General features: G+C 42.3%; 2 protein-coding genes across 3 annotated transcripts; one reads left to right on the top strand and one right to left on the bottom strand.

Moving 5' to 3' along the window:
• Nucleotides 1–4,172: 4,172 nt before the first annotated feature.
• Nucleotides 4,173–8,561, top strand: LOC134460712 (keratin, type I cytoskeletal 13-like). The gene is made up of 6 exons (XM_063213122.1): nucleotides 4,173–4,613; nucleotides 5,227–5,309; nucleotides 6,687–6,843; nucleotides 7,642–7,803; nucleotides 8,057–8,182; nucleotides 8,309–8,561. The coding sequence occupies exons 1-6, from the start codon at nucleotides 4,173–4,175 to the stop codon at nucleotides 8,540–8,542; spliced, it is 1,203 nt and encodes a 400-aa protein (XP_063069192.1). The 3' UTR covers nucleotides 8,543–8,561.
• A 3,520-nt stretch (nucleotides 8,562–12,081) lies between these two features.
• Nucleotides 12,082–17,445, bottom strand: si:dkeyp-113d7.1 (uncharacterized protein LOC407709 homolog). Of its 2 annotated transcripts, none has more exons than XM_063222115.1 (2): nucleotides 17,160–17,445; nucleotides 12,082–14,183 (listed from the first exon to the last, which is right to left on the bottom strand). In XM_063222115.1, the coding sequence occupies exon 2, from the start codon at nucleotides 13,979–13,981 to the stop codon at nucleotides 12,458–12,460; it is 1,524 nt and encodes a 507-aa protein (XP_063078185.1). In that variant the 5' UTR covers nucleotides 13,982–14,183; nucleotides 17,160–17,445; the 3' UTR covers nucleotides 12,082–12,457. The 2 variants fall into 2 exon arrangements, with proteins under 2 accessions (XP_063078185.1, XP_063078186.1); XM_063222116.1 differs by lacking the exon at nucleotides 17,160–17,445 and adding an exon at nucleotides 16,605–17,130.
• Nucleotides 17,446–25,195: the final 7,750 nt, after the last annotated feature.

Here is a 25,195-nt window from a genome sequence, read left to right as displayed (position 1 = left end):
GGGGTGGCCACACACTTGAGACGTCAGCAAACTGTCTTGCCCGTCTTCTCTCTATCGTCTTTGGTTCAGACTTGGCCATTCATGTCATGGCCAGTCTTGAGTACTGCTGTCTTGGTATGGGATTCCCTTAGACATACAGAGAAAATGTTTGGCCTTTTGCCATGGCAAACCTTGAGCACCTTCTTCTTGATGTGACATGTGTCCTGTGTTTTCACATTGTCAGCAAAGATACTGTGTTGCCGCCATCTACAGGGTAATTAACATATGACACATTTGATGTTCATTCAAGTAGAGTTACCACTGAACAACGATGCAACTAAAACACATGAATGTGTGGGGAGAGAAGCTATATATTCTGATCTGGTATTTGATTTGAAAAACCAAGAACGTAGAATGTATAATATTACACATTCTATGTTCTTATACATTATATGTTCTTGGCATGTTCTTAGTTTTTCAAATCAAATACCAGATCAGAATGTAGCTTCTCTCCCTACACATTCATAATATACAATCTCAGACGCATAGTCAACATAGTCATATGACTCAGATGCATAGTCATGACAAAGATTATTATGTCACAATCGTCTGCGCGGCTCGTAGAGAGGTGCGGGACATGACTTGAACTGGGCGTTCTCTGACTGGGTGTTTTGTCGTCCTATCAGCACCTGCTAAGGATTCTGGACCCTGGACCAATGGTCAAAATTGGCTTCACAGCATTGAATGGAAAAGACATCCAGACTGGGTGCTGGACAAAGGAAAAAAAATACTAAAAAGCAAAACAAAAATAAAGTCTGTCACATCTGAAATGTCATCTGACGAAAGGCATGTCACCTGAAACAGCATAAATAACTTAAGGTGAAATGGAATTAGTCAAAAAGCACCAGAATGACTCGTCACCTCAAACAGCATAAATAACTAAAGGTGAAATGGAATTAGTCAAAAAGCACCTGAATGACTCTCAGACCATGAGAATGGCTCTCAGGCCATAATCTCTGGTCTGATAAAACACAGGTCTAACTCTTTGGTGTGAATGCCAGACATCAAGTTTGGAGGAAAAGAGGCACCACTCATCACCAGGTCAACAGCATCTCTACAGTGAAGCATGGTGGTGGCAGCGTCATGCTATGGGGATGTTTTTCTGCAGCAGGAACTGGCAGACTAGTAGGATAGAAGGGAAATGAATGGAGCAATATACAGAGATATGAAAACCTGCTCCAGAACGCTCTTGACCCTATGGGGCGAAGGTTTATTTTTCAGCAGGATGTTGTGGAGGTACTGTATGACTTTAATGTCAGTGCACTGTGTCGAATTGTGGCCAGGGTATTGCAACTACTACTACTACTGCTACTCATTGAAATGGCTGTCTACTGCCAAATTTGATCTTTTCATGAATATTTCAACTAATATACTAGTATGGCCAAAATACAGTATGTTATGCAGCTTAACATGTCTATTTCTGGACATTCAAAATAGCGGACAATGGAGAAGATCCCCCTCTTTATGTATGAAAAGTGCAATTGAAGAGTTCAGATGCAAAACCCCCTAAATGCCTTTTCAGAAAATAATCTTAATTCATTTTTATTTAATACAAAGCTGTCAAAAAATGTATTTTATTTATGTAATATAACTATTTATATGTATTATCAGGTACATGAATGTAAACCAAACCAACAACGGGGTTCTCTAAAAATATAGAAGTGCAGGTCTTCAGAAATGGAGTTAGGGGGTTTTGCATCTGAACTCTTCAATTTTCCCAGTCCTAATGAATACTTAGAATTTTATGGTGGTGGTAAGTATTCATGACAAAGGTAACATTTTTGAATGGGCAGCATGAATCCTGGAAATAAATGACTAAAAATATTACACAGTGCACCTGTAGCCTCTTAGTGCAGATGGGGTCACCAGCGGGCCTATTCACTATTTGTTGAAAATACTCAACTACATCATAACAACATTGCTATGACAGTATCAAGTAACAGATAAAGACATAGCCATTACAATTTTGGTTGCGGTAAGGTTATAGCATAGGATCTGCGCAAAGAGGTTAAAGCACGTCACATCAATCATTATCCGCCATACAGGTATCAGAGCCGCGCTTCAGTGAGCCAGGAGCCCAGAGCCACAAGCCCCGTGCCATGGCAACTGATTTGCTCTAACTGCTGACCTGCCAGTCCCCAAGGATTACGGCCCATTTGCGAAACGTCACATTTCTACCCAAGCGGCTTTCAATGCTACACCCTAAAATAATAATAATAATAATAATAATTGTATTTGTATAGCACTGTGTCATACAAGGCATGTAACTCAAAGTGCTTAACAAATGGGAAAAAAAAACATTGTTAGAGATAGATTTAAAAGGAGAGGTATAGAGGAGAGGCAGAAAAAGCAGGAAGGCAGAGGAAGAAGAGATAGACAGATAATGTAGAGTCATAAGGCCAACGTAGGTTAGGACCAGGATTCTTAGATGTGTAAGGTCCATAGTGGCTGGGCCTATCATAAGTCATAGATAGTCACACAGAGATTGGGCGCTCAGGTGCGGCCCCTGGTGGCATCAGGGGTGAGGAAAAACTCCCTTTCGCTTGATTCATAGAGAGAATACAATTCGTTTGATGATGCCTTTTAACGAGCCAACGAATAATGAAACTACTAAATCACAAAACAAAAGTTGAGGTTTTAACACTGTATAGGCAACTTTTTTGTTATTTTAGACTACCTATCAGCAAGAACTTGCTTCTTAATACTGACTGTAAATGGCAAGCAAAAAAAGCAAATGCTTTCTTATTAATTAAAAGCCTCATATCTTAAAAACCGGCAACATTGTAATGGGCTAGGGATTCACTTCTTTTGAAGTATTTCTTTTCTCTACAAGTCTGGAGCCGGATTTAACCATCATCTGGCGGGGCCGCATCCGGCCCCTGGGCCTTATGTTGGATACCCCAGGTGTAGATGATGATACCGCAGTGTCCCAAGGGCCCAAGACAAACTAAATCCCTCATACATGCTCCTTTAAGTGGCCAGTTAAGGTAGGCAACTATGTAAACAAACATAAAGGGCGCTATAGGTCAGAGAGATTTACAGACCTGTCCCTTGTTTTGTGGCAGAGTCAGACCACAACAATTTTGGCTAGAAGCAGAGTGTCTCTACATCTACCTTTCTACGTTTCTAAACAAGTAAAAAAGGGAAGGCTATTATGATGCCCTCTATCTCTTTTGCTAGTCTACATATGATTAGTAGAGTAAACAATTAATTGTAAAGAAACTGTCAAACTAGCAACTGGGTTTTAACCAGAGATGTCAGAATATGCCTTCTAAAAGTAGAAGCAAAAGAAAAAAGAAAATAGACAGTTTCCTTCCAACACATAACTAGTAGATCAGTAGACCAGTGTGTCTTGTGAGCAGCTGATTCTGCACTGGCTGGATGAAATTTGTGGTAGACTATGAATGTTTTTCAGTAACAACAGTCTATGCCCCTAATCCGCCTACAGTGACAACTATATGTTGTGTGTGTTTTACTTACTCCAAAAATTCAGGCCTAGGCCTACTTCTACTTTTACTTTTGTCACCTTAAACTATGCCAATGGTTTTCAAAGTGGGGGCCATGGACCACTGGGGGCCGTGGGAGGTTAGCAGGAAAAATATTCTGAAATTAACTCAATTATTTTATACCTTAAATAACTTAGATATCTAAAATAAACCAAAAATAAGCAAAACAATCCAGTTTATTCTTTACAATATTTATATATGTATTGTGCTTTCTACAGTACTTGAATAGTTTTAAGAATGCATCAATTTAATCGAGTTGTGAAACCGGTTTCATGGGGGAAAAAATAGTGTGGCATGGCCCATATAGGGGGGCCTTGACTGGAATCTACCAGTATATGGGGGGCCTTGGCATGGTAAAGTTTGGGAACCCCTGAACTATGCGACACAAGATTGGATTGGGAGATACAACTACGCTACGTGACCTTTGACAGGAATCCACTCTCTCTAATGGACACTGAACTTTTGAAAACGCTAGAGGGAAGACATGAAACGCCTAGGGCAGAATCGCTTACATGTTTCTGATACCACGCTGTCGGCCGGACCGCGCCTGGGAGGATTATAAAGGGGACTTGTATCTACCTTGTTCATCACTCCTGCGCAGCGTATTCAGCCTCAGAAGCATCTGAAATGGCCACATTCTCCAGCCGCGTATCACTTTCCTCTGGATCCTCCATCGCAGGGGGTGCCTCTGGACTCGCCCTGTCCTCCGGAGGTGGCGCTCGCATGAGCGTGATGCGGGCTGGTAGTGTCTACGGTGGCGCAGGAGGATCTGGAGTTCGCATCTCCAGCGCGGCACGTGGTGCCGGTGTCGGCCTTGCTGCTGGTGGTGGTGCCGGACTCGGCTTGGCTGCCGGTGGTGGAGCTTTTGACGCGGCTGTTGGCGCCGGGAAATTCACCATGCAGAACCTGAACGACCGTCTGGCCACTTACATATCCCAAGTGCGGTCCCTGGAGCAGGCCAACGCCGAGCTGGAGCTGAAGATCAGACAGTTCCTAGACGGCAGGCTTGCTCCTGCTACCCACGACTATACTTCCTACATGGTCACCATTGGCGACCTCCAGGCTAAGGTGGGTATTGGACGCCCCAGGTAGCAAAAACCGTTAAGAACAGTCGGCCCAATCTTGGCAGAATGTCGGCACTGTCGGCTGAGAGTCGGCTCGGCTGGAACACTGGTTACCGTGACTCAGCCAACACTTCATAGAACACTGAAAATAACTGTCACTTCATGCAGTAGGCTAGCCTAACTGAGCCAACACTCTGCCGACACTGAAAATAACTGTCAGTCTCATGCAGTAACTGAGCCAACACTGTCGGCATACGGTAATAGGACCATTATTGGGCCGCGGACAAAGCCAGAATCGGGCCGACTGTTATCACTCGCGAAAAAAGGATCGGGCCAACCATGGGCCAGATAAACTTTGCTACCTGGGGCAGAGGCTGTGAAAAATAATAATAGGCCTAATAATAATAATAATAATAATAATAATAATAATAATAATAATAACACTTTTGTTAATGTTGTGGATAAAGTTCTAATGAAGTTGTAATTGTAATAGTGTAATATTAAATCAATCACCAGTCGTCGTTATCGCATTGCCTGTTGCGTAAAGTATAGGCCTAGGGCCTATAGTAGGCTCTGTATGAAGGCGAATGTATTTAATTTATGGATGCTTCATGTAGATCACGGCAACCATCTTTCTCAGAGGAGGATCTATGTTGGACATCGATAACGCCAAACTGGCAGCTGATGACTACAGAGTGAAGTGAGTTATACTTTGAGTATTTTTTTGACGTGGAAGAGGGTGGGTGGGTTTATTCATCATGTTATGTGTACATCTAGCAGCAAATCCGTAGCCTACATCCGCTGCTACCTGCTCTCATGAGAATGCGCATAATACAACGCAATGTTATGCACAATTTTCACGTTGAGCGTTGTTTTGATTTGGTCGTAGTTTTAACCTTTAAGTTCACTCAAAAGTGAATATTCACAAAATGATCATGCTAAAACAATTGTACTGACATGTTAGGGTTAAGGGTTATTTTTATCTAGGCACATTTACACATAAGTAGTCATGGGTAAGCGGTTAGGGCATCAGACTTGTAGCCCAAAGGTTGCCGGTCCGACTCCCGACCCGTCGGATTGGTGGGGGTAGTAATCAACCAGTGCTCTGCCCCATCCTCCTCCATGACTGAGGTACTCTGAGCATGTTACTGTCCCACTGCACTGCTCGCTTGCAGTGCCATTGAGGGCTTCCCCCTTGCACGCAAAAATGCAATTTCGTTGCGTGCAATGTGCAGTGTTCACTTGTGTGCTGTGGAGTGCTGTGTCACAATGGGAGTTGGAGTTTCCCAAGGAGCTTTCACTTTCACTTGACAGCAATGCCTAAATGTTCATGTGAAAGAACAAATCCGTAGCCTACATCCGCTGCTACCTGCTCTCATGAGAATGCGCATAATACAACGCAATGTTATGCACCATTTTCACGTTGAGCGTTGTTTTGATTTGGTCGTAGTTTTAACCTTTAAGTTCACTCAAAAGTGAATATTCACAAAAAATGATCATGCTAAAACAATTGTACTGACAGGTTAGGGTTAAGGGTTATTTTGATCTAGGCACATTTACACATAAGTAGTCATGGGTAAGCGGTTAGGGCATCAGACTTATAGCCCAAAGGTTGCCGGTCCGACTCCTGACCCGCCAGATTGGTGGGGGTAGTAATCAACCAGTGCTCTGCCCCATCCTCCTCCATGACTGAGGTCCTCTGAGCATATTACTGCACTGCTCCCTTGCAGTGCCATTGAGGGCTGCCCCCTTGCACGCATAAATGCAATTTCGTTGCGTGCAATGTGCAGTGTTCACTTGTGTGCTGTGGAGTGCTGTGTCACAATGGGAGTTGGAGTTTCCCAAGGAGCTTTCACTTTCACATGAACAGCAATGCCTAAATGTTCATGTGAAAGAACAGGCCAAGCTATCAATTCGAAAAGTGTGCTGTTAACGCAAATGCACAGTGACTTTACATCAACGCACGGGAGAGATAACCTGGTGCCGCCTGGTTTCATTTCAATTCGTGTACACAAAAATACTCGCAGACCCAAGAAGAAGGCACATTCTGTCTTTTTATGCTGATATTTCTCTGCAGATTTGAAGCTGAGCAATCCAGTCGTTTGTCTGTGGAGGCCGACATTGCTGGACTTAGAAGGGTCCTGGATGAGCTGGCCCTCACCACGAGCGATCTGAACGTGCAGATGGCAAACATCCAGGAGGAAATCGTCTATCTGAAGAAGAACCACCAGGAGGTCTGCTTTGAAGCCATGCTGTTTCTGCTATCCATTTTACTTTTGTTGTTGTCATTATTTCAAGTTTCAATGCTCACATCTAAAACAGAACTAAGTCTGCATTTTGGCACCTTAGGAGCATTGCTAAAATTAAGGATTTTGAATGTAAACAGGATTTGGAGAAGTTAATCCATGCTTTTATTACCCGTAGAGTGGGTTATTGCAATACCCTACTTATAGCCCAGGTCTCCCCCAAGGGTCACTCAGGCAGGTGCAACTCATCCAAAATGCTGCAGCAAGAATTCTTACTAAAACAAAGACAAGAGACCACATTACTCCAGTACTACTACTTAGGTCATTACACTGGCTACCAGTGAGATTTACAATTGAGTTTAAAACTCTTCTGATAGTTTGTAAGTCATTAAATAGCTTAAACCCTAAATATATTGTAAATAGGCCTACTGTATGCTTTAATAGATGTTTAGGTCATCAGAATCTCCTCTACTGGTTGTGCTGAGGGTCAAGTCTGGGCAGGGTGAAATTACTTTAAGTCATTATGCTGCAAAATGCTGGAACCAACTTCCTGCCCAAATTAGAACTGCCCCAACAGTATCTTGTTTTAAAAATAAATTAAAAAAAACAGCTGTATTCTCTTCTGGCTTTGGGGGAAGTAAATTATCTACTATCTATAACACAATTATTTTTTTTCTTCTCTCTTCTCTTTCTCTACTGTTTAGCACATTGAATGACAATTATTATATGTGATGTGCTATTTAAGTAATTTTCATTGATTGGTTAATTTATTATATAATTTCGTAGGATCTTTTGGCTGCTCGTGCTCATGTCGGAGCTAAAGTAGATGTGGCGGTTGACGCTGCTCCTCAGGAGGACCTCAGCCTTGTCCTCGCCGGAGTCCGTGAGCACTACGAGGCAGTGGCCGCAAAGAACAGACGGGAACTTGAGGCCTGGTTCCAGGCCAAGGTGAGTGTAGGCTGTTGAAGACAGGTCATCATGGACATCATAACGTCCATTTACGTCCATATGGGGTCTTCAGCCCCCTTGAAATATTTCCATTAAAGCCCCATTGATTTTTTTTCATAATTTTGCTTTTATATTTTTTTATATTTAATAGTACTCAATATATTAAGGAAATACATGACATTTATTGGGTTTAATTCATACTCCTAAATGGCAGAGAAAAAGCTAACAATTGTTTTGCTCTGCCTGTATGCAGACGGAAGCTCTCAGCAGAGAAGTCCTCAGCAGCACAACTGTACTCCAGACATCCTCCTCAGAACTTGCAACCTACAGAAGCACAGTACAGGCCCTTCAGATCGAGCTCCAAGGCTTCATCAGCATGGTGAGTGTACAATGAAGCATACTGTTCTTTGCATTATCCAGTCCGTAATTCGTAATTATGTTTTGCAAAATCTGTTGTGTGTAAGTTTGGGCCCTTTTATATCACTAACTTCACTTTGTTCCTCAGAACGCATCGTTGGAATCGTCCCTGGCAGAAACAAAGACCCGCTTCGCTGCCATGCTTGCCGGCTTCCAGGGTCAGGTGACCAGTTTGGAGCAGCAGCTGGCCGCTCTCCGCATCGACCTTGAGCGTCAGGGTCAAGAATACGCACTACTGCTGGACATCAAGACCAAACTGCAGCTGGAGATTGCAGAGTACAACAGACTGCTCAACGGAGATGCCCAAGCTTACATCGCGTAAGTAGAGTCTGCTGAGCCTCATTTCGTAGAACTACGTACCTTCTTGATGGCCCATTTTTTCAACCAGGTAGAGAATGCGCGCACATCAGTGGCACAGGTGCTGGACAAAATAAAGTAACTGAAGTAAATGATAGAAGTCAGCAACACTGTTAATGCTCCCAGTTGTTTTATTTGCACAACGTTTCGGACCTTCGTCCTTTGTCAAGTGCAACTAAAAGACAAAGTTGCACTTGAAAAAGGACGAAGGTCCGAAACGTTGTGCAAACAAAACAACTGTGAGCATTGACAGTGTTGCGGACTTCTATCATTTACTCCATTTTTTCAACCTAACATCTCCTCTCTTCTTCATCCTTCAGGTCCTCATCCCTGCTGTCCTCATCCCTGCTGTCTGCCTCCTCAGCATCCTTGACGACGGCAGTCACAGCGGTGTCTGAACCAGTGACCACCACCACAAGAACCAGAGTGATGACCGTGACAGAAGAGCTGGTTGATGGCAAGGTGGTGTCTACCTCCACGGCCTCCTCTCTTGTTGCTGAGTAACCAAAGCACTGGGTGTGTTGAACCAGTTTCACTGCGATGTAATACCAAAGGATTTACAAATAAAAAAATGACCATCTTCTCTGGGTAAACGGCTGTGTCTGTGCTTTCGTCATGTGAAACTAAAAATATGTGTGTATATATATAAGATATATTTATACATAATATAAGAAAAAAATCTAAAAATCTGTCACTCTCATGGATGGATTAAGGAATGAGCATACCAGGTCAGGGCACAGGGGAGCAGTCTGCAGGAAATGGTCACTGTGCAGGAAATGGTCAAAAAAGGTACTGCAACTATGCTGCTAATTACCTTCGCCAGAAGGTTATGTTTTGCCCGCCGTGTATTTATTTATTTATTTATTTGTGAATATGTTTGTTTGTTTGTTTGTTTGTACTTCGTATAACTCAGTCAGAACTGAGCCGATTTTTATGAAATTTAGTGGGATGATTGGTCATGACCCAAGGAACAATCGATTAGTTTTTGGGAGTGATTGGGTCAAAGGTCAAAGGTCAAGGTCAAAATGTTTGTTTGTACTTCGTATAACTCAGACAGAACTGAGACGATTTTTATGAAATTTAGTGGGATGATTGGTCATGACCCAAGGAACAATCGATTAGTTTTTGGGAGTGATTGGGTCAAAGGTCAAAGGTCAAGGTCACGAAAAGGTCAAAAACTTACATTGAGACGATTTTTATGAAATTTAGTGGGATGATTGGTCATGACCCAAGGTACAATCGATTACTTTTTGGGAGTGATTGGGTCAAAGGTCAAGGTCAAGGTCACGAAAAGGTCAAAAACGTAAATTGAGCCGATTTTTATGAAATTTAGTGGGATGATTGGTCATGACCCAAGGAACAAGCGATTACATTTTGGGAGTGATTGGGTCAAACACCAAAATTTGGAGAATGTTATGCCCCACATTTTGAAGATGGCCAGAAAAAAGTGGCGTAGGCGAAGGTTTGCGCTCTACCGAGTGCCCATTCTAGTTGAAACTGGGCTGCCTATTGCCAAATTTGTTACATGAAAGTTTACTAAGTAATAAACAAATATTTTCTACTATGGTCCAGGTACAGTATTTTTTGCAAAAATGGCTATTTTTGGAAATTCAAAATGGCGGACCATGTATGAAAAGTGCAATTTTTCCAGTCATAATGAATACTTAGAATTTGATGCTGGTGGTAGGTATTCATGAAAAAGGTAACATTAGTGAATGGGCAGCATAAATTATGGAAATAAACAACTAAAAATCTCACAGTGTCCCTTTAAACCTTTTGTGCAGAGCCTATGTTACAACCGCACTGTCACCAAAAGTGTAATGAATGTCTCAAACTGTTACTTAAGACTCTTGGTACTGTCATAGCAATGTTGTTATGATGTAGTTGAGTATTTTCAGCAAATATGCCCGCCGGCGACCCCATCTGCACTAAGAGGCTACCTAGAATAAATATAAATAGATCTAGGCCTAAATATCCCAAACCTGAATGTCTTGTTTCGATCCAGATGTATAGCTGTATATGAATCAGAGGCTGAATTATCCAAGTACATTAAAAGTTGATCTAAAAGCTATTACATTAATTATTACATACTAAGGCCTATTACACATACGTATCTCTCTTACAGTATATCCATATTGTATAGTATATAGCCTTCTTCTTTGGCCTGCTGACTGATTCAGAGTTCATCAAAACAAAGAAAATTGCCAATGTAGTGTTTTACTGTATATCGCAGGTCTACTTACACTTACTGAGATACAGGGATAACCCACACATAACAATAATGTGTAGGTATTAATAATTAGCATAGCCCCCTTACCAAAAATTGACAGACATCAATGTCTGAATAGCGGCATGTCTGATTAGCACCACGTAACCCCTAAAGTTGAACTGTGACAATTCTGGCACCATGTGGTATTATTTTCAAGTTCTTTCCATCCATTTACTTCTACAAGTGACTGTATGTAGAGGTCTGCAGTGGACCTGGAATATTCTACAACAGGGGTGTGAATCCCATCGTAGTTCAAATGTGCCTGCAAATATTTTGGTTTACAGCATGTACTCATTGTTGTAATGTTTATCTCTACTGAAGAACTTTTATACTTTTACACCCGCTCGGACCTTCTCATAAATGCTGTGGGATGCACAACATTTAGTTTTCAAGTCATATTACAATATATTAATGGTGTATGTAGAGCAACTGTAATACACATTTGAAATGATCTTGCCGGCAAGATTTAGTCTTGAGCTTGACATCTATGTTTTACAAGGACATAGAAAGCTATTATCTGCAAAACCGAAGGTGTTGACATAATCAGTAAAAGCGAAATCATTTTCTTTTTTTGACAAATGTTTTTTTCTTTTTGTGTATGAAAAGCGTATCTTCCCTAGTCATAATGAATACTTAAAAATGGTGGTAAAAAAAACATACTCTAACGTCATGGTCAGTTTTGTTAAAAACGGTATTGGTTTATCTCTTGGTGGTCTACTTACATGGATAACCATAGACCGACAACACAGCATCTCATGTTCTCCCATAGATTATCAGATCAAGAGGCTGGTAAAAACATGAATGTGATATTTGTGGATGTCAGGGGGAAAAATGCAGCACTGCACATAAATACAGTACAGGTCATCTATTGAGAAAGAGAGGGACTGTCCTAACATGTACTTTTATCCATTAGGGCGTCATTATTTGGCCAACAATAATGCATTTAGTTTCTTAGCATTATTAGGATGGTGCTGTGAAACCAACCCCCTCTACTGGCCATATCCATACTATACACACAGGATTACAAGCCACCCTAAGCAGATAGACGGTTAAAATTTAGTGCATGGAAAATGCATTTCACTTTCTCAACTTGTCTTTAGTATAATGTGTACCCAGGACAATAGTAAAACAGATATTTGATGCTTTACAAGAACTATGACCTCTAGCTGTTTTTCAAATGCAAACTACATGTCTGATAAATGACAAACAGCGTCAATCAACACACTTTTTTTAAACATTAGTTTCTTTTTAATAACTCATTCCAGTACATGGTTTAGGAATTACATGTTATCAATAAATGTGTACATGATGAGTTTTTTACTGGAGGAAAAAAGAAACCAGAACGGCACCCACTACAACACAGTTTTGGACAAGGTACAAAGCTCTCTACACATCTCTCCTTGACGCCACTTGATCCCAAAAAAAAACAAAGACACTTGCATAAGAGCAAATCAGTCACAACATGGACCCCAAAGGACATAATGCAAAAAGGACATAGAAAGGTATGAAAAACATAACGAAAACATATATATTTATATATTTATATATATACTGTAGTTTTTTATATAAAAAAAACAAATAGGAATAATACTCTGAGAGGTTAAGAGGTGTTTAGCTACTATCGTTACTGCCACTGCTGCTTGCACCACTGCTAAGGTCTGATTGGTCCCGTTTGTGGATCTGCTCGTGTGCTTTGAGGTGGCCTGACTGGCTGAAGCTTTTTCCACAGTGGGTGCAGGCGTACGGCCGTTCCCCCGTGTGGATCTGCTGGTGTGCTTTAAGGTGTCCCAAGCGGCCAAAGCTCTTCCCACACTGGGTGCAGCCAAAGGGCCGCTCCCCTGAGTGAATCTTCTCGTGTGTCTTAAGAACCCCTGAATTGCTGAAGGTCTTGCCGCACTGAGAGCAGGTGAAGGGCTTGTCGCCCGAGTGGAGCTGTTGGTGGTTCCGGAAGCTGGTCTCCTTGACGAAGGTCTTGCCGCAGTGCTGGCAGCAGAAGGGGCGCTCGCCGGTGTGGCTGAGTTGGTGCGTTTTGAGTTCCTTGGACTGGCTGAAGCTCTTGCCGCACGCCAGGCAACAGAAGGGCTTCTCGCCCGTGTGCAGCCTCTGGTGGGAGCGGAGGTCGTCGGCTTTGGTAAAGCCTTTCGGGCAGTGTGCGCAGGTGTAAGGTTTTTGGCCCGTGTGGATGAGCTGGTGGCGCTTCAGGTTGCCGGCCTGGCCGAAGCTCTTGCCGCACTGCGGGCAGATGTAGGGCCTCTCGCCGGTGTGGATGCGCTGGTGCGTCTTGAGGTTTCCCAGAGTGCTGAAGTTCTTGCCGCATTGCGGGCATGAGTAGGGCTTCTCTCCGTTGAGGTTGCGAGGCTTGCGTGGCCCCTCTCTGTGCGCCTTGGTCCCGGTGTGGCTGGTTTCGGCCGAGCCCTTGCCGTCCTGGCCCGAGGACAGGTCGTAGAGCGTGCCCGAGGAGAACGGCGTGCCGTCGATGACGGCGTCCGGCCGCAGCTTGTTGAGCTCGGCCCGCAGCTCGGCCATGTGGTTGGACTCGAGGCCGTTCATCTCCGACTTGATGTGGCTGGACATCATGAGGTTGGGCTCGTACTCTGTTTTGATGGCGCCGAGCTCGGTGGCGTAGTAGCACTGCAAGTCGGTGTGCTGCTCCGACTTGATGTACTCCAGGCTGTCCGAGACGTGCGTGATGTAGTCAAACACCAAGCTGGGCTCGTAGTGACTCTTGTAGGAGTCCAGCTCGGTGCTGTGGAATGAGTGCAGGTGGTGGTGCTCGCCGTGGTGCTCCGACTTGATGTAGTCCAGCCCGCTGATCTCCATCTTGATCTGGTCCGAGCCCAGCTCGGCCGTGCTGAGGGGCTGGATCTCCGACAGGTCCACCGTCTGGATGGGGTCCAGGTCCACTGGCTCGGTCTTCACGCACGGCAGCATCACCATGGGCTCTCTGACCTCGGACACCGCTGCCAGCCTGTTGAGCGTGCTCGTGGGGCAGTCGGCAGAGAGCATGTGGAGCGACGAAGTGGGGGTGGTGCTGCACTCCGGTCGCAGCGGGTCCAGCGGCGGAGAGCTGCAGTCGGACGCCAGCGGGTTCAGCCCTAAAGACGACATGCACTCGGTCTCCAGCTCGCCGGCCATGCTGCCAGAGTCCTGTCCACACTAGGGGATATGGCTTCCGTTGTGGGGACAGAAAGAAAAGCTACAAAAAGGGGTTGAAAAAAAAGGGGGAAAATGCTGGGCTGGTCTTGCACCTGAGTAGAAGAAGCCACGTTCTGGTTGTAGGGTCCTGGTAGAGGTATGAGGTTCCCTGGGTTAGGATAAGTGCTGACCTCCAAAGACCCTGTATATTAGAGAGAAAAAACACATACAGACGTTTAGATGCATAATACTGTAAAGGTGGTCAATATGTCACATTCTGTGATATCTTGTTCTAATAATTGAGCTTAATCTTTGTCTACCAACTCTCACAATGGGGTGTTTTTGGAGCAAATCAATTTAGTTCTATGCTCCTCTAAAATATCTTCTACATATTATATTCGGGGTTGTACATTTACTTTTTTCATCACCAGCCAAAATGGCTGGTAGTAGATGCTAATTTATTTGCCAAACACACGCTTGCTAATGGGTCAGAGTAAGTTGGTCTTTTCTACCAGACAGATTGAAATTTCACAAGCATTTGGCTAGTTGGCTAGTGTTGGCTAGTTGGTGGGTTTAGAGCACTGGTTATATGAATACATAAATAGCATAAACAAATTATAATTATCTACATATGTCATTGATGGATGAATTTTCCATATATTTATTCCCATGACCCAATATGAGTGCAAAGCCTTGGGAAATGGGGCTTATTTCATTCTACATGCAAATGTTTCAAAAGCAAATATACCACGGCTCCAATATATGACCCAATTCCCATCACTTTTGACAAGAGCTTTAGTAGGGGGCTAATTCTATGGAAAGCTAATCTTGAACTTGAACTTGAACTCCTCAACCTTACCCAACACTAAAGGCACTAATTAAGTACCATGAATTGTACCACATATATACAATGTTTTTTGTATTTCCCTCATATACAGCAACATAATGGACTTCCTGAGTTTATTCAATTTAATTCCACACCAAATTCAAAGCAAACAATACTACATGTTTACTAATGCCTACGCTATAAATGCACAGTACGCGGATCATCTCACAATAAAATATATACACATTAATTGTGACTCATACAAGTCGTATCAAAAACTATCCAGCCAGATATGCATCAGACAGGTGTGTAGAGGGAGAGGTTCACTTCACCCCCCGAACAATCAGCCTGACTGCGATATGTAACAACAACAACAACAACATAATAATAATAACAACAATAGTAACAATTATTATTATTGTTATTATTATCATTATTATATAGTTATAATAGCAGCAATGATAATAAAATGATAATAATAAATAGTGCACATGGATATTTATATAATTGCTATAAACAAATTGCAGTCAGAAAAATGGATTTGATCATTTATCACCCACTTCCCACAGGAGTGTGCCATGGGCACCAACCCACTTCTGGTACGTACAGTATGTGGGAACATGTTAACTCTGTGAGTCACAAATGTGACTCATCTTGCAGCTGGTAAGACTCCCATGAAGGCTGCCCATTCCAAAGGGCCCAACTCACACCGCCAGCTAACTAACACTTCCTATAGACGCCATTAGTTTACAGGCCTATCTCAAACCCTTCAGATTAGAATTCTCCACTCTCGACATTAATTACAGAGCTAAATTGCTTTACTTTTCCTTAAAAACAGTCCATGCAGAAAGCAATGCAAACTGTTGCGACCAACACTGCTGTGCCACCTGGCCACCTAAATTATGCCAACTGTGGCTGTGTACGGCTACAATGTGGATGGCAATACAAATAATAGCCTAATTAGAAAAAAAAATAGTACAAAAAAGTCGACCAATAATAAGAACACTATTATTATCACTATTATTACTATTGTACTAAGCAATTACAATTATTGCAGTCATTGTAATTGCATGCAAATGATTATACTCTGTCAGCAGATATACCAACACTTCTTTCTGTTGGCAAACTGTAATGCAAACATGGGGTGGGGCAAATCTCCATTAGCATTGGCAATGAGGTTCCACATCATTAACACTAACGAGTGATGCATTTCAAATGCTGAGACTAAGAATCCTTCAGTGACAACTTTGATCTTTCCAAACAGCGGGGCTATTTTTTCTACATGTTTTTAAAATATATATTTTCCACTTGAGATAATTAGTATGCAACTGTTCTTTTTTTCTTAGTCACACTACTTCCTTTATAGCACACACCGATTTTCACACATGACCCGATTTTGCATGCAGCCTATTATAAGCGCATGACATACATTCGTAACGTGACAAAATGCTCAGAATCATGTCAAGTAAGGCTACAATGTGCAACGTGCTCGCATACTATTTTTCAAGGCAATAGTCTAACATTGCTATTTTTTAAACCAGTGTGTGGAGGGGAAACCGCGCTAACTTCAGAAATTAAAGTGTCATGACCGCATTTCATTTTACATCAAAGAGTTAAAATCTGTCAGCAACCTGAAAAAGTTACGTGCCTGCCTTATTTCAATGTGTTGCACTTTATCTGTAAATAGTAGCATTTGAACTTGTGAGCTTCAACTCACATTTGCAAATGACAGATATTATGCACAAAAGCTATTCGGCGACCATAACTTTGCCCACCTATGTATCGAACGTTAACTACCTTTCGCAGCTAGGTAGCTTGCCAGTTCGCCACGCATCATGCACTTTTCGCTGGCAGCTCAAATCTGGTGTTTTTCTGGCTATATATTCGCACAAAAAGATGAAGCGATACATAGCGGATGACTGTAAAAAGCGAGCGCTAGTATTTCTTTGCAGAAGTAAAAGTTAATCCGCACATCAATCAAAATTGGTCTTCTGATCTCAGAGGGTACGATTATATACAAAGACGGGGCGAAATGCCATCCAGCCAGCTAGCCAGTGGCCATCTTGTTTATTGCTAACGTCGGTATTACAGCGAACTACATAGCCAGCCTACAAGCACAAGAGGAAAGTTGTAGCCTACAAAGAGCAGCAGCATCGCTAGCGACAACTTTTTTTTGGTTCGCACATCTGCTTCTTTGATACCCCGTCCGGTTCGAGGGAGGATTTTCCATAACAAAAGGCGTCCTATCAAATTACGACAGGCTAGAGCTCTACCTGTGCAGGGCCATGCACATTTTACATCACCGACGAGAAAGATGACAAATATGAAATAGGGCTCTCCAGCTGCAGCTACCTGCTGTTTCCCCAGTTCATTGTTTTTACATCTTCGGCGCGCCGTCGTGATTGAAAGGGAAAACCTCTGGCGGACCCGCCACGTCCTCGTCGGCCCTGGAGTCCAGCAGCCTCCGTGTCGCGCTCTCCTTTTTCTTTCCCCTCTCCCTCTCTCCTCTCCTCCCTCTCGCTCATTGACTAATTCCGCTTCGTTTTCACTCCCTTGTCGCTTTCCTCGGTGTTTCTACTGTGCACTTCCGTCGTAAAATGTAAATGCGCGCGCAGCATGCATTCTCTCAGGGCGGCATTTCACTTCCGATGTATAGAGTGATTTGCTACAATGTAACGACTGATGATCGCCATGAACATTCTATGGCCATGGCTTTGTAAATGTGTAACACATTTGTATCCGATGATGGATCCTTTGTCAATTGTCAACAGTGTGGAATCAATCTCTGCCAGTCAGTGTAGGCTAACAGTTGTGTCACCTTATTTCATACCTGATGAGTCTTCGTGGATTCCACCACTGTATGCGAGGGTGATAAAGCATTTGACGCTGTGCAGATCTCGACGACTGACAAGTGAAGATTTGACCTCATTATTTCGGCTGCTTACTGACGACCGCAACGGTAATTTCCCGTGCAGCCAGATGTGCGTTGTAGTCACATCTGAGATGATTTATCGCAGTGAATGATGCAAAAACATTGATTTCTTCACCTGACCCATTGGCATGGCGAAATTCCATCAGCTCCATTGTTTGTGACACAGTGTAGGCTATGGGTAGCCTACATCTCTATCCTATGCTTCCTGGTAATAATTATGATGGTGTGAAATCACTCACATAACTAAATTACATGATAACACATAACACTAAATCTTGAAATATATATGGCTACAGTTTTAAAATAACAAATAGGCTATAAGACTTCAAATACCTATATAGGTCTATTTGAAGGAACTGCATATTTAATCAACCTACAGTCTTCTGGATGGTTGTACTGTATATGATAGTAATAACAGCCTTGTATAGACAGGATCTTGCTGACTTGCACCAGATCTGATCTAGCTACCACCTCAAAGCTGTAAATGTGCTTTTCTGTTGCCATGGCAGGATGTCAGGGGAGAGTTGTGGACTGCATGCCAGCACAGTCTGGTAGGCTAAATGGGGGTTTTGTTTAATGGCATAATGTCTGGGCTATGCATGTTCATTTGCATCAGTGGTTTAGATACCATCTCCTATGTATGTCTGGTTTGCAATTTGCAAGCTTACTTTATGAAAAGGTACTTGTACACACTTTGTTTTTTTGTTGAGACATTTTATTGTAAATCTCCATGTCAATCCTCCAAAGTCATTAAATAAAAGGATAGGCCTACTCCGCTTGAGGTGGTGACACATACAGCCCTGTGAATGTAAAACAGAGGATTTGTATAACAGTGTCACAGGTAGTCTACAAACAATCATCATAGCCACATCATGGCCACAAATGGTGTCAACTCAAAACAAGGTTTTACACACAGTCTGAATTACTGTATGGCCAACTCAGGTGGCAGCTATGACTGAAAAGGGTGAGGCCTGTGTTGTCCACGAGAGCACAGTCACAAAGGAGGTGGTGGTAGGATTGGGATATGTGAAAGCCATTGGGAAACTCCAACTCCCATTGTCATTGTGACACAGCACTCCACAGCACACAAGTGTACACTGTACACAACAAAATTGCATTTATGCCTCACCTGTGCAAAGGGGCAGTCCTCAATGGTGCCCCTAGGGAGCAGTGCGGCAGGATGGTACCATGCTCATGGTACCTCAGTCATGGTGGAGGATGGGGGAGAGCACCAAATTCATCCAAGGGCCGTAAAAGTCCTCCGAGGGCCGTACTATGAACACAAACCAGGATTTCCCCTGCACTTCAGGCCTATATTGAAGGCAGCCACCTTTAAAACAGACCCCACCATCTGGTCCCCTGAATATAACTTAATTGTATTGCAAATGTATTTTCCAAGATTCCTTTATAAAATATGTCATATTTCATGTGAAGCTGCATAACATTAAAACTATATCGGGGGCCGGATAAAACGGCCTCAAGGGCCGCAGACAGCCCTCGAGACATGGTTCTCCACCCCTGCTGTGCATAGATGGTAGATGTGCCAATAAGCAATAAGTGTGAGTGCTGCAGCACCACAGCAAGACCAACACTGAACATCTTCCTGTTGCTATGTCTTTAGACTCTAACCCTAATGACTTCTAAGATGATGTTGATTGATTATGCAAATAAATGATTAATTCCTTTTTCTGTCTTTTTGTTTAAAAAGACTTGAATATGACGAGGACACTGGCAGCTGGTTATGACAGCACTTTTCACTGGTTGCTCTGAGTGACTCACGGTGTATCATCTATAAAAGCTGTGAAAGTTGGACATGCAAAATGTTGGCCTGGACCACCTGCTGTGTAGTACACATGATGAGTGGATGGGAGAGAGAGAGAGAGAGAGTGTGTGTGTGTGTGTGAGAGAGAGAGAGAGAGTGAAAGAGAGACGTTTTCTCATGTTTTCTTTTTCTTGTGAAAAACATGTTCTGATATATTAGTTTACATATACTCAGAGAGAGAGAGAGAGAGAGAGAGGGAGAGGGAGAGGGAGAGAACGAGAGAGAACGAGAACTGGTGAACACAGGAAGAGGTGAGGTGAGTAGCTCAGGTGCATAAAACCACAACTGAACAGAGGAGGTGAGAGACCATTTCCACACTCTCTTTACACATCCAACATATAGGCCTACTCTCTCTCTCTCTCTCTCTCTGAAGGTTCTGAATGAACACATCTACTGTCTAGGTTCTTCTTTTACTCATCATGACCTGTAAATGATCTAACTTTTAAACAAAATTTGCTCAAGGTCAAGTTAATAAAATAAAAAAAATCCGGTCTTTGTGTTTGTAACTCAAGTCTCCCTCTTTTCCATATACATATGCACCAATAACAAACATCTTGTGTGTGTTCTTGTATACATATAGATTGTGTATACTATAAATATACTTTACATTTGTATAAATTGTATAAATATGATCAAGGTCATTGGAGAAGATATTGTATTTTTGGCTTCATCTCGAAAAGTAGGGGACACAGCCTAATGACTTGTTTCAAATGAGCACATGGCAATTAATCGTGGGTGACCTTGAGATGTCATCTGATTTTCCAGGCTTTTATGGAGTGCAGATCAACCGTAGGGTGAAGAATTACATTACTGGTATACAAAGAAGCCCATTCAAATAGAAGCATGATATCGTAACTGTTAACAGACACGATTTTATCGGTTGTACTGTCACCACTTATTCTAATGTAATAGGCTGTATTTAGGGCATCATACCCAAAGAGTTTCACTTCACAAATTGCAATGTTTTAAATTCTTTTCTACATTGTACTCATATAGCAATTAACATGATACATTTGTAAACTCCTGCTAATATTTATTACTTAGTACCTTATCTGACCTGAACTTTAGAAACTAAAACTATAATGTTAGGTACTCTACAGCATAGGCGTAGCCATGGGTGGGCCTGGGTGGGCCTGGGCCCGCCCACTTGACATCCAGGCCCTCCCCATCCACACTGGACAGTCAAATTTTGCCTCATTGAACTATAATTAATGGCATAGCACTGAGCGATTATTAATCATTTTGTCAAAAGTCTGGTTCATCTTCTGTGATTTCTATGATTTCAATTTCAAAGTATCATTTTTGAGCGCGGTTTCATAATATCTACCTACACGCTTTCGGGTTGGGCCCGTCCGATTTTTTCTGGGCCCACCTGTTTTATTATTTCTGCCTACGCCCCTGCTCTACAGTGTTCAAAAGAATGAGCTAATACTATGCCATCCAGTGAGTTTTGCATGAGTTGTCACAGGGGGGCGGTAGACACACAGCAGCCTGCTACTCTCTGGGCCCTCCAGTGGCAGGCCTCATTCCTCCGTACAGAAATCAGCCAAGTGGCCCTTTCACTCCACATTCATGAGCTCCTACTGAATGTCTGTGAGCCGGAAGACTTGTAAGATGGGAAAAATTGACTGAGTATAATACCTGTACTTTCACTGAAGTTTCTAATGGTCCTTATGACACAGGCTACAGCACAATGAATTCGGTCCACTCTTTCTGAAGAACATTTGTATACTGTAAAGACTTTTCCACAGTGCAAGGACTATGTAGTAACGTGCTAATTATCATATTGCATGAAATCACACTCTGGTCTAGTCTAGTGCAGTCTAGTGTGGTGTAGTATAGTCTTTGTTTATAAATGTAGATGCAGTAAGCTAGTCATTTCAGACCAATCAATAAATGTGGGCCTACCTCACTTTCTAGCTGTGTTTCAGCAAGATTGAAATGTGGCCAGCTGCGGTGATGTGCTCAGCGTAATGATGGCTAAACTGGAACCGCTCCAATGATGCCATATTAATTATGCAGAGCTTTTGATGTCAGCATTTCTGTCGCAGTATTAAACGGCCACAGGGCAGTGCATGGCACCGGGGTTACATCGATATGCCTTCATTTTGTATGCAGGATTCTGTAAGCATACACAATCACATTTTTATATTGCTGTTGGAACTTTTCACAGGCCCTTTTGATATGTATGAAGCAGGGATCTAAATTTACTTTTTTCATCACCAGCCAGTGACTAGTAGATACCGATCTTCCTAACCAAAAACACACTCACTCATGGGTCAAAGTGGCTCGTAAGTTGGTATTTTCTACCAGCCAAACTGAATTCTCACCAGCATTTGGCTGGTTGGCTGGTGTTAATTCAGAGCCCTGGTATGAAGTATGGCAAGATGATGAGGATGGAAAGAGACACAGAGTGCTTCATAGTGTTTGCTGACACATTTTTCCCAGGTTATTCCATTTTAATCTAAGAGATCAATGCCTATTTAGGTGAGAAAATGAAAGGAAACATTAGGCTTTTGGATAAGGAGGCAGGCATACCACTTACTACACAAATGTGAGTACAACCCTCTCATTTCTTCGGATTTTGAAGTATACCTTTTCGTGGGAATTTTTTTTGACACAATGAACAGTAGTCAAGTGTGTTTGGGGCTGCATCCCTGCATGACTGCTGCCAACACTGGGAAGCATAAGCTCAACAAAAGAAACATGCATGCCAACATGTACTGTGACATACTGAAACAGATCTTGACCTTCTCTATGCAGTTTCACACAGTTCACGCATTGTACTCACTTTTGTTGCCAGGGGTTGAGGAATTAATGACTCCATTTTGAATTGGTATGAGCTGTTCACTGATTATTATTGACTCAAAGTTACATTTCTTTGGTGTTGTCCCATGAAAAGATACTTGGAGATCTGCCGAAATGTGAGGGGTGTACTGTACTCAAGTCTGCGATACACTTTAAACACTCAGAAGTCACATGCCCTTCTTTTCATTGGCTATACCAGCAACGCTGACCAAGCATTTATGCTGTAGGCTATGCATGCATTGGCAATCTGTCATTCTATACATCTACTGTTGTTCATAGATTATTTAATTTATTATATATTTTTGTCCTCTTTCCTTCAAAGTCTCTCGTGAGTACTGATCTTTTATTTTGGTTGACAACATTTGATGACACTTCCTTGTAGAGGGTTACGTCTTATAAATAAAAAGCTGACATTTGAAGTACATAGACTATTAATAATCTTTTAAGAAAGCTAAGACCTAAGGCCGTTTTTATTTTGGTTTTAAAAAGTAGAGATGGTGACGTAATTTATACGCACACACATTTGTTTCCTCAAAAAGCTACAGTTTATCTGCAGTATTGCAGTTTGAAACATGGGCACCCTCAAGCACCCATCACTGTGATCTACACTCCAAAGTTCAATGGCCATCTTTGTATTTAAAACGGAAGTTGAATGTTACTTTTTATTGCCGAGGCATTGTTGGGCATGGGCAAACTTTCCCACTTCCCCTATGATCTTCTTTTTGTAGTATTTTTTTTTGGGGGGGGGGTTTGGCCTTTATTATTACAGGACAGTGTGAGAGTAGACAGGAAATGATTGGGAGAGAGAGATGGGGCAGGGCAGGGAAATGACCCCGGCCGGACTCGAACCTGTGGGCAATGTAAACCCAAACGTGGGGGGCTTAGCGCGCTGCGCCACAGCGCCCCCTCCCCTGTGATCTTCTGACTCTCTGCACTTCGTCATAATAGTAAATGTTCCTCTCACATGTTATTACTACAGTCTGTCACTCATCGTACCGAATATGCTTTTGGAGGAATTTCACAAAACCCTTAGCTGCTACAGTGTTTCATGTAAATATGTTTTTATTATGTGTAAATGTGTTTGTGTCTGGAACTATTTGTGACTGTCATTTTGACTAGTACACCCTGGAAGATGAGACGCCCAGCCTCAGTGGGATGATCCTGGATAAATGAAGGTTAAATGAAATGAAATGACAAGTCATACATTCTTGACAAATCTTAACTCAAGAGATATGTGACAGAAAAAAACCTTCACACAATTCACACAAGACGAGTTTTGTTTTGTCCACGTCCACTTCCCTACTGCACTCAATTTTGTACAAAAGCCCTGTCCTTGCCAAACATTCCTGGGGGTGTTGACTTTTAAACATTTAAATGTAGTACACAGTGCATCATCACTCAGGGCTCAGTTACACATGTGGATCCTTTTAAATACGGACATTTTCTATATCCGTTTTTATTTTTTATCCCATTTACACCTGACTTGAAGCCATATTTCAGAAGGCGGGACCATCTTGCTCAGGACAAGAGCAAACCCTCCATGTCACCATTAAATGCTTTCAAAACTGCCCTGTGTGCTATGTGGTATATTTGACAGGTTAAAGGGTAACTTCAGTCAATTTCAACATGGAGCTGTAATGCTCACACTACCCTGGACTTGTCAGTACCTGAGGTTGTTTTTTTTCCTTCAGTCTTTTCCAAGATCCTGGTCATTGTAATGGGGGCAGGTGTTTGTTTACATTTCGAAAAAAACATTTGTATTTATTCCCAAAAACATCCAAAAGGTTATGCAACATCAGTAGACAACTAGCAAACAGCGATACATTGTGGGAAATATTTGGTGTAGGTCTATGTTAATTAAAAAAACGTAAACAAATGCTGACCCCATTAGAATAGCTCATATCTCGGAAAGGGCTGAGCCAAAAAATGCAGCATCACCGGATGCTGACAAGTCAAGGGTAGCGTGAGCAATACAACAGCATATTGAAATTGGCTGAAGTGCTCCTTTAACTACAGCATGAAACATTGCAACATTGCTGTGACAATACAGTCTTTGGTAACATGGTACAGAAGTTGTATTTGATGTGACCCACTATTGATACCTGAAAGAAACAGTTCTATGGTACTATGTTACATTAGCGTATGTGTAATGTGCGTATGGCAATTCTGGTGTTCCCATTTATTTTTTTGGCTACTGCCTTGAAGCATCTCACAGTGGCCTATATTATAGATGTAGACCCCTATTGTATGTGTGGAGCAATGTGAAAATATATCTGTCGAGAGTCAGGTTACACAACATGCAGATAATAAAAAGCATCTCAATAGTAACATCAACACAAATCACTGCGTAACATGGAATTACTCGGTCAACCTGGAACATTTGTTTGTTGCATTATTTGATCTGTGAGGCTTATCTTCTGTCAGATAATGTTCATCTGTTTCAGTGGGTCTCAGTGGGTGGACATTTAGAAATTTCCTGTCCTCCAAAAACACTTAAGGCTCTTAAACATTCCTGTCTGATCAACTGATACAACCTTAAACTCTGCCATCTCTATTCAGTGGGACAGCAATCCAAGACCCACCCCCCAAATCTGCATAATTTATGAGGCTTTCATCTAAAGACGTCTTTATTTATTATTCAAATCTTTTGCAGGAGTCTGCTATCTGTAATGATCTACCGTGCAAACATAGCGTATATCCCACCCATATTTAGGTCACATACAGTAGGTGTGTTCATGCATTTTAAAATGTCACTTTTTATTTATTCTGGCAGTACAAGAAGACAACAGAGTGGATGAAATACGATTACCCCAACATTTGTGCAAT

The sequence above is a fragment of the Engraulis encrasicolus genome, chromosome 2 (genome assembly GCF_034702125.1).
Source record: "Engraulis encrasicolus isolate BLACKSEA-1 chromosome 2, IST_EnEncr_1.0, whole genome shotgun sequence".
Taxonomy (NCBI): domain Eukaryota; kingdom Metazoa; phylum Chordata; class Actinopteri; order Clupeiformes; family Engraulidae; genus Engraulis; species Engraulis encrasicolus.
The sequence above is the reverse complement of the archived record's forward strand: the minus strand, read 5'-3'. Positions and strand labels throughout refer to the sequence as shown.

Bases quoted from the DNA above. Each gene is read 5' to 3' on its own strand.
- LOC134460712 (XM_063213122.1), top strand. From the start codon at position 4,173: ATGGCCACATTCTCCAGCCGCGTATCACTTTCCTCTGGATCCTCCATC. The intron at 4,614-5,226 runs GTGGGTATTGGA...TGCTTCATGTAG, and splicing joins TTGGCGACCTCCAGGCTAAG to ATCACGGCAACCATCTTTCT. The intron at 6,844-7,641 runs GTCTGCTTTGAA...ATAATTTCGTAG, and splicing joins TGAAGAAGAACCACCAGGAG to GATCTTTTGGCTGCTCGTGC.
- si:dkeyp-113d7.1 (XM_063222115.1), bottom strand. From the start codon at position 13,981: ATGGCCGGCGAGCTGGAGACCGAGTGCATGTCGTCTTTAGGGCTGAAC.